This window comes from Adiantum capillus-veneris, chromosome 26, assembly GCF_014529385.1.
Source record: "Adiantum capillus-veneris isolate H3 chromosome 26, ASM1452938v2, whole genome shotgun sequence".
NCBI classification, from domain to species: domain Eukaryota; kingdom Viridiplantae; phylum Streptophyta; class Polypodiopsida; order Polypodiales; family Pteridaceae; genus Adiantum; species Adiantum capillus-veneris.
Genome location: NC_140956.1, coordinates 76,386,894 through 76,397,228, shown reverse-complemented (window position 1 = coordinate 76,397,228; position 10,335 = coordinate 76,386,894). Strand labels below are relative to the sequence as shown.

At 44.5% G+C, this 10,335-nt stretch overlaps 1 protein-coding gene across 1 annotated transcript; it reads left to right on the top strand.

The window, feature by feature from the left end:
* Window positions 1-5,168: 5,168 nt before the first annotated feature.
* Window positions 5,169-6,843, top strand: LOC147423680 (uncharacterized; the record flags this gene model as incomplete). Its single annotated transcript, XM_086501507.1, has 1 exon — window positions 5,169-6,843. A coding segment is annotated over one exon (714 nt), but the record flags the coding sequence as incomplete, so codon positions are not given.
* Window positions 6,844-10,335: the final 3,492 nt, after the last annotated feature.

The window sequence follows — 10,335 nt, the reverse complement described above, 5'->3', positions numbered from 1 at the left end:
AATACTGTACACGTCCTGCCCAGCTCAATGCCTTATCATTGGCAGAATTTTCCTCCACATACAATAACACAAGCAACACATACAAAAAACGTACCAAACCAAAAATTATACGATATATCAAATATAATGCCGCAAAGAATCCAGATAATTATTATAGAGAACAATGTCTTCTATTTCTACCATGGATAAATAATGAAACTCAACATCTAACGGATGGACTCACATGGAAAGATGTATACAATCAAAATAAACCTATCATCGATACAAATGAATCCAAATATAATTAAACCACAATACTGAAAGACAACCTTAACACCAACTCATTAGCCACCAGTTCACCTTCGACATCTACAACACTATCTAATATTTCCTCCTATATTCGTGTTGACATCACACAAGACCAAAATATCCAACACCACCAGCTGCATACACACACTATACCAACCATAAAAATATTGTTGTAGCCAAACGATATGTATTACAAGAGCATTCTACTACTTAGCACACAACAAAGGCTAATATTGGATGATATTATGCTGAAAAAACGTATATCTCTCACAGAACCAATCCATATTTTCATGACTGGAGACGCAGGCACAGGAAAATTTTTTGCCCTCCTTTTGATTGTCCAAGGACTTCTACGTTTCTATAACCACAGATCACATTCCAGCCCAACAACGACAAAAGCTTTGCTAATGGTATACACGGGCAAGGCTACTTTTAACATTGGTGGAACCACTACCCCCTCGGCCCTCCACTTGCCACTGCTCACATCATCTAACACTTCCCTATCACTTGAGAGGCTGTGTGAGCTACGACTGCTTTATCGTGATCTGCAGCTAGCCGTTTTCGATGAAGTCTCCTTGATTGGAACCAATGTCTTCGTTATGGCAGACTCTCGCTTGCGTGCAATAAAAGATATCTACGAACTTCCATTTGGTGGTGTTGATGTTGTCTTGTGTGGAGATCTTTGCCAAGCGAGTCCTGTACGCGACTCTTGGATTTTCTCCAAAAAACATCAGTTGCTCGAAGCTATCTCACTCTTTCTGGCATGACCGCATAAAGTGTTATGAGTTAACAATCACCATGAGAAAAACTAACAAGAACTTCATCGACATACTCAACAAGATACGCGTTTCAAAACACACCAACGAAGACATTTCGCACCTCAATACACATTACATGTGCACAGTACCTCATCCAGCTATGGTCTCCCACCTTTATCATGCGAACAAAGATAAAGACCTACACAACCAGCATATTTTCAACACTACCATAGGGACACCACTATTTATTGAAGCACAAGACACAAGGGCAAAAAATTGCAGCAAAACTATTCAAATACCGATAGATCCAAAATTGACAGCAGGTCTTCTAAAAAAACTTCACTTAAAACCACGCCTAATTGTAGAACTTTGTGCTGGAAATATTGACATTCTAGATGGCCTAGTCAATGGAGCTGATGATATATTCAAAGCAATAACACAAAACTCCACGACACAAACCATCTGGATTCACTTTCAAACCACTAAAGTAGGCCAAAAACTAGATATGAAAACCAACAACTATACATTACACCAATAGATAGACAATGGACACCAATCCAAAAAATAGCACGTGAGTTTCAAATAGGAAAGAAGTTCCTGAACACTATTACTAGAACACAATTCCCAATTCAACCTGCAGCTCCTAAAACCATACACTGTGCACAAGGCTTGACACTGGATACCATGGCTTTCGATCCAACCAGCATTCGAAGTCACGGCTTTGTGTACACTACCCTCTCCCGCGTAAGAGATCCCAACAACCTTTACCTCCTGACAGAATTAACTTCCAACCATATTAAAGTAGACCAAACAGTTCTAACTGAGCTACACCGCCTCAAAACACATGCCACTTGGCAACCTACATAGCTTGACCTCCACTCTTTTCCCGGCAATCACTTGATAATACAATCTCTTAACATTGTGTCCCTAAAGAAACACCACAACAATCTTATTCATAATAATAGCTTAATGGCCTCCCACATTCTTTGTCTCCAAGAAACAAAACTACAACATCCTAACATAGTGGCCATAAACGGTTACACACACACTCAAACAACTGGCCCCATGGGAGTATCCCTCTTCACATCAAAGAAAAACATACATCTACAACACAAAATCATTTCCACGAATGAAATAGAATGCATTACAACGCTTCTTAGCACGCCGCATAATCCACCAATAACCCTGATAACATTGTACCGCAGACCCTCAACTCCACTTCCCTTGCTCCTGCAAACATTGACCACACTACTCACACCTCACCTCCAACACACCCCTACCATTTTACTCGGTGACTTCAACATCAACGCTAACTACCAAACACCTAAATACCTTGCACTTTCTAACCTTCTCTCTACACACAACATGACACAACATATAACCCAAACCACAACAATCTACGATTCAACTTTGGACCACATTTGGACTACAAATTCCTTCACTAACATAACAACAGGCACCAACTTCTCATTCTGGTTAGACCACTCCATTATTTACTTACTGCTACCACTAAACTCCAAAAACACATTCCAGTACCCCCCTCTTCCTACTTCCCAAAAGCACTTTCACAAATCCTTCCATTGGCAGGCCCTCGTGATCCCTCACCTTGTTAGTTTTAAGGCGAGCAAAATGCCTAAGGTTCTTTGGGCTCCTTGATGCGGTCTCCTACCAAAATGAAAGCATGATCAAGCGATAAGTATAATATTTATCGAACTATTGAATTTAATTTACAACAAGAATTACCTTTCTTGTTTGCAGACTACCAATAGCACCTCCTTGTGCCGGTGAGAATTGTTCAATGGCTTCATTGTTTACTTCGGAGACAATGATCTTCCCATTGTTTATGAGCATTCACTTTGTCATCCCCGAATCTCCCGGTATAATGTGTGGCTTCCCAGGGGTTGGTGTGCAAATATCAATTGGTTGTTCATGGCTTCCGAAGGCCGGTGGTGTACACATGTCGATGGGGACGTTGCGGGAATCCACAATGAAATCATGGCCGGTGAAACCACACCAAGGGTATCAAGACATGGATAACTGAGCACCTGGCAATATCCAACATGTTTGTTTATTGTGTGCTTGTGTGTGTCCGCGTGTACATGCGTGTGCTTGCATGTATGTGTGAACTAATCTTAAGCCGACAAACAACAATTGCAAAGTCCCAATCTCAGCCTAGATTCATTTTAAAATCGTAAGATTAATCAAAGAAAAAATTAATATAAAATTCCTAATTCAGCTGCTTAGCTAGTATTTCATCTTGTGAGCTAAAGCCACCTTGCTCCCACCCCACCGTGTCTGTCAGGCTAAAGGCGCACATGGAAAATGTTGCCATCTTGGCCATATTGAAGTACATGCCTGTACGAGAGAGAGAGAGAGAGAGAGAGAGAGATCAGAGACAACCGAGTCGATCATCAACCCTCAGGACTAAATAACACATAGCATTAAAGAGGGGGGGGTAAGGGGATCGAGGGCAGAGAAGTGCACGCACAGAAATCGGGGAGATTGCGGCCGTAGATGGACACTTAAAAACTAAACCCGGCCACATACTAAACCCGGGCAGCGCCTATGTTTTAATAATAAAACCCAAAAAAAACGGGCCATGGTAACAGCATGTGCGTGCGGGTGGGATGGTTACCCCATGTGTCTCAATCTAGGTGACGAGGCCCTGGGTTCAAATCGAGTCGACGCCCACCCACTTTTTCGCGTTGACTTGTCGTGCGTCCGGGTTTAATCTGCCTCGAGCTTCCCGCGTCCACTTCCGGGCTGTCGATCCCATCACCCCCCTCTCTTTAATGTTATGTGTTACTTAGTGTCATGGGTCATCAACACCTACAGGGCCCCGCCACTCAGCTCTATATACATGGCTCTGCATAGAGAGAGAGAGAGAGAGAGAGAGAGAGAGACTCGGTCATTACGAGGCGGTCGAAGTTGCCGGTGTGTGGAAGCTACCAGGCAACCGGATTACTCCTATTGGAGGCTCATCTCCCCCCTCCTCAATCTGCAATGCTTGGGATGCAATGGCCGGCTGCAATGCTCCTCGCCCTCGTTAGACGGCTATGGTTGTCTGCAGACTGCAATGCGAGAGAGGAAGGCAAGCTGCTTCGCCTAACTAGAGCCCCTTGGCACTTTGCACAGAGAGAGAGAGAGAGAGAGAGAGAGAGAGAGAGAGAGAGAGAGATGCCTGGCACGTTGAATGAAGCTGAGTAGCCTGGGACCACCTTCTTGCTTGCTGCCTGGGTCGTGCTAGGTCCAACTACCTCGGGACACTCGTTGGGAAACAGGCCAGCGTGGACATTTGACGTCACGGTGGAAAGGTCACCAACTTGCCACGTTCGCAAGCTAGCCCAAAGCCATAGGAGGCTCGCCGCTCATGACGTCTTAGGGCATGGTCATGCGAGGCTTAGTTAGAACTAAGCCCTGACATCCTCTGGCAGGAGCTCAGCACCATGACCGTCTGCAGCAGCGGGTAGAGAGAGGAACAATGTAGGCTATCAACAATGTAGATGAGGATCCAACGGCTAGATTTTATCGTGTCTCTGGTATCCGTAGATACTCTCTCTCGGTAGGAGGTTCGCCGCGCATGACGTGTTATTCAAGCACCGGCTTTCCAATTCGAAAAGCAAAGTCTCAAAGTCAGTTCAAAGCTTATTGAATGTCGATTTGAAGACGAAAGACGAGAAGTTCGCTTCGCAGAGCAAGAGGGAAGATGAAGAAGGCCCGGTGCAGCGACACCCTAGGCCCAACAGCAATCTTTAAAACCCCTCTGGAGGAAGTCGGGTTGCTATGTCACATCCTGGCCGCTCTGCCCCTGTTCGAGCTGCTAAAGGTGCGGAGCATGTGTAAGCTCTAGAAGTCTGTGGTGAGCTCGCGAATGCTCGCTAAAGCTTGGTCTGCAAGGCACGCCCATGAGACATGGTTTGTGATGGCTAGACTTGTTGAAGGTAGGCCTTTTTTTGCACGTGAGCTACTTGCGTTCGACTCTGGTTCGCACACCTGGTACTCCCTTGCATCCTTGCTAAGAGTTACATCTTCAAAAGCTCTCGCAGCCTTGGGCGGGCCCTTTTTTCCCCTCGTTGTCAATAGGAGAAGACCGGGTGACCCCTTGACCTTTGACGATTCCATGCCGTGGGATCTCAGGATCATGACAGTGGCCTCGTATGCAGCCCCTTTGAGTCTATTCATCACCGTGCACTGTTTCAAGTCTTGGATGATGGCTACTCAGGAGATGTGCATAATTTTCGCCCTCTAGGCCCTGATGGTCTCGACCCTTTCGGTCATTATGACCACTCAGCTCATTACCTGCTAGTGCTCAACCCTGCCACTGGCACCCATACCATTCTGCCTCCACCGCTCAACCACACAGAGGCTTTCAAGTATGCTGATGAAGACTTTGGCTTGGGCAGCATCTACTTGCAGGCCCGGCCTGCTCATGAACACAGCTACTGCGTGTTCTTAACGCCTCGACGTACATCTCTAGATGATCTTCCTGGGGATCTTCAGATTTACGACTCCGGTGCTGCAACTTGGAAGGCAGGAAGGCCCTGCTCTAGCTTGGACAATGCTAAGATCGGTGGTGCAATGGAGTTGGCGCGTGCCGACTTCTTGTACTTCGCACACACGCGAGCTGCTCTTCTTGCTTACAATGTGGTGCTGGATGAGTGGAGCCAGGTGGGTGGGAAAGGATTTCCAGTGACCCACAGAAGAGACAGGTTTGGATTATATCCGCATGGGAACACCATATTCAGGCACAGGGGTCGGGTGTTTGTAGCTCTAGCTCAGTATCGTATCGAAGGCATTTGTGACATTCCGGAGGGGTTTGCAGTGTGGGAGCTGTAACCGCACACCGATGGATTTTCTGTCGACTGGGTAGAAGTTGCACGTGCACCTCTCGACCTTTTGCAGGATCTTGTTCGGATTGATGTCAAGGTGCCTTGCTACAAGTTTTACGAGGTGAAGACCGTGTCCTCGGGGGGTCTTATCTGTATGACTGCCCGTGACGATGACGACTATTCCTTGCCTCTGCTGTGTGATCTAGACCAGGGAGCGTGGTATCGCATACCACCTCCCCCCTACCAAGGATGTTACTCCAATGATCTTTCTGTTGTTTTGGGTGTGACTCCTTCCCCAGTTACTACTTTGACATAACACAAGGAGTTGACTGGAAGTGAAGTACTAAATTCCCTCTTAGGCTATGGTCACACGAAACGTAGTTTACCGTAAGCTGAGCCCGCAAGGTCTGACGCGAGGCAGCTTTTTGCAGGCATCCACCGGCATAGTAGGCTAACTATGCCTAGAAAGGCATAGTCACACAACTATGCCCACCCACCACTGCCAGCCAGTGCCATCTTTCTCTCTCTTGATTGCGCTTTGCTACTCCTCTCTCTACTTGTTGCACACGGTCCTCACGCTGAGCTCCTGCCAAAGGATGTCAGGGCTTAGCTCTAACTAAGCCTCACGTGACCATGTCCTCAGTAAGTTCTTGCATTCTAGCTTTTCTCTTGTATGTTTCCAGCAGCATTAGTTCTTATTTGCTAGGTGAAGTGATTAGATTCTTTATTGCAATCCTATTCGACTCCTAACAATTAGGTTGGATGTATATGCATTTTCATTCCTTTCTTTCAATTTTATATGACATATTTTGTTGCTGCACATTGGACACTCTCGCAACAAAGATTCATTAGCATTTTCAGTTTAAATATTCTCCCAACAAAGGTTCGTTAGCAAAATCAGGTTTTGGATTACTTGAACATGCATCCCTCGAGAGAATGATCGACACTTCCACTTCCGCTACGAACAATTGCTAATCACATACAAGGCAAATTTCGGTTGAACTTTAAAAGGTGTTCTTGTGTGATTTTTAAACATGACAAATCAACAAAAACAAGGAAAATTGGACATACACTGACTGCTAAATTAATTCGAAAGGCATCAACATTTCACATGATCAGTACATATTGGAATTTTTTTAATGCTCGAATCGAGTTTTTCAATGAAACGACTCCTTCTCTATAGATAAATGATCCCTGAATTGCCGGTTAGACAAAATTTTAGAGTAGTAGTTTAGGTTGGAAATGTACTTACATAGAAAAGGGTGCGATTGATCTCTTGAATGGATGTGAAGCCTTATGCTAAAGGTGAAGGGAAGCGGAAGAGTGGAGTCTAGATCCGTGCAAAAGAGAGAGAGAGAGAGAGAGAGAGAGAGAGAGATGGCAAGGAAGAGTCGGCCCTCTTCTTTTTAATAGCACACGATAGCGCATTAGATCGTGTGGCTCATAGTTGTATGCATATACAATTAAAGGTAAGCAAACACAAGTCACCAAACTCCTTGGGGGATGTATTCTTCACCATAGTTTGAACGTAAAGCTTTGAGCTTCTTACGAGACTGAGTTTCAACATTTGACTAGAATCTCTTAAAGCAAGAGAGCGGTCTCATCCTTCAACTTTAATGCATAAACCCAAGTTTTGCGTATTGCGTCATCTATGAATGTCACAAAACAAGATGCACCACCGAGAGATTGAGTCGGCATGGGGCCGCATACATCACTATGTACAAGCTTTAAAGGCTGTCTCTCTTTCTCATGCTAAACATTACAAGAAGCATGTGTTTGCTTCCCATACTAACAGTGCTTCAGGTCACATGAAGAGATGCACCTGAATCTAAGATCCATGTATATGACTGTCACAAACGGGAGCGCACACGAATAATTAATAAGCTGAAAATAATTCGAATATTGACCAAAAGAGATGAGGAAGAAGATCGACACCGTATTGGGGACCAGAAGATGGGTCGGTCCCCCCTCCCCCCCCTAAAGAGAATCTTTATTCAAGAAGAGTCTTTTTTACAAGCACAAGAATCGTAGACACCTCCCCATTCTAGATCGTTGACTTGATGGTCGTTTCCTTCCCGTTGGGAAAATCTGAGAGACCAGCTCTCAACTTAGATTCCTTTCCAGCCTGTACTCAGAGCGTGAAGCTCCACAGACCGTTTTGGATTCGTTTCTGAAATCCCTAAGAGTAGGGCGAAGTCTCCTTGCTCCCTCTCTGAGATGGAGTATCTGCAAAAACACAAACACAAAAACAAAAAATCGTAGTGTACTTCACTTATCGCTCCTAATACGGAAAAGCGACCTCTGTACTCCGGCTTCTTTCGATCACTTCGATTCCGTAGCAGTAGAGCTCCCTTCTGCTAGCACTGACAAAAATTGACGAGGGAGGGGGCGCTAGTGATGCTTTTATAGGCTCGCGAGGTGAGTAGGAATAGCCAGGCAACAAGTGATTTTCTCGCAACAATAGCCGATGGAGTGGGGTCTACCAGAATAGGGGGAGAGAGAAAAAGGGGTTGTGCGGCAGCTTTTAGAGAGAGGAGAGAGATCGCAGTCTTTGGGCTGATTTCAACAGACTTGGGGGCGTTTCCTATTTGTCTTGCTTTATTTTAATGACTAATAAGTGGGCGGCCAATCACTTTTTAAAATTAATGTGACTGTTCAAAACTAGTAAAAACTATGCGAGCTTAAAAACCATGGGTGCATAGTACTCCCTAAGCGTCCTTGGATGCAACCACATACAAGGATGCAATGCCCATATAGTTCATGCCTTGTGGGAAAGCATTTTCTTTCTTGGAAAGCACTTAAAAACATCTTGCTTTTTATCAAAAGCTTCTAAGGACCCATCTTTATTCTTGTTCTTGCATCTTTATCCGTAATCCTTTACCCAGTTTTGATTTTCTCCCAAACGAATGGTATATTCCCTAATCCAATGCTCCCTTCACCCATCTTGTGACGCATGGTCTCCCCCTCTGAACTTATGGAACAATTCCTTCACGATGCTTAATGTCACCTATCATATGACACATCAAAGTTGTCCATTATTACTGATGGCTTTTATCAATTCCAGTAGATCTACAGTTCCTAACCCTAATAGTTCAAGTGTACACATTTCAATATCCTACTCTACTAAATAGAAACTACCTACAAACAACAAAATAGTCCATTGAGCAACAGTGATCCTTCACCACTGACTAACAATTCGACTAGCAACAAACTCTGTAAACATAGTCTCTTGTGCATCATAGAACACATCCGTAGGCTTTGTCAACAAAATAATGTCCGGCACATCATCATAATCAATGACTAGATTTATCTCTTGAATCTTTATTTAACTTTTACTCTTTTTCTCTTTCACATCACTGTCACTGCTTCTGCTTTGGCTCTCAACGTTTCCATGCATGAAAGTCTTTCTTTACATGGAAATACTTCTCATAGAAAATACATTGAATTCCCTTTTTACAACGAGATTGTGATCTATCATGAGATGTATCTCTCTTGCCATCTTTGCAAGATTCATGTTGCCAAGAACGATCTTTGATTTGTTTTCTTTCTTTCTGCACATAGTGAGCTTTGCCATGATGTGAGCTACCCATAGTCTTACGACACACTTCTTTTGAAAGTTATCATTGTAAACTAGCGCACCATTTGGTGCAGAATTACTAACAACAGTATGTCAGGTGTAGCGAAATCGAATATGGTGAAGTTTTCACTTCCACAAATCTTTTACTTCTTGTGTTAATGATTGCTTTAGCATGAATGATGGTTCCTTTCACTTTCCGTGAAGAGAGGGAATGAGAGAGAGATGTAGAGATGTGCAGGGGGAGAGAAAACGAGAATGACAACCGATGGGGTCTCAACCAACCCTCTCAAGGGCCCCCCACGCTGTTGCCGACGTGGTATTTACTTTTGATTGTGTAAATGAAATGTACACACGTGCAATACCTCAAGTGTAGACTCTACTGACTCGAATGGGGAATGGCGCCGCAGTAACTTCTCAAGATGAAGCACCTCTTGCACTGATTTGATGCACCTTTTGATCCTTCTGGATGTGGGATTGCAGATGGCCACCTAGGGGTAAATCTAGGGCTGAATTACGCTCCCGATGTGAGAGGAATGAAGGGCTAAAAACGTAGATCTTGATGATGTCGATGATGGACAATAACGGGAGCACTCGATGCCGGCAAGGGAATGGCTGAGGGGAGGCTCGATGGGCTACCAAAGTACCGAACGATAACAAAGAATTTGGTAGTTGCAAATTTGAGCCGGTTTTGCCAGGGAAGGGCTAAAGTTTGAAAACGCTCCTGACCGATCTTCTGGTTTTGCAAGCGCTAGGCTGAAATCTGATCGCTGGATGATCTAGAGACTGGCGTTTTGAGCAGGAAATGCAGGGTTGAGTGCCAGCTGCGAGAAATTCTAGGGCTGATCTACTCCAATCGCCAATTGCAAGTAGCACTATGCAATCT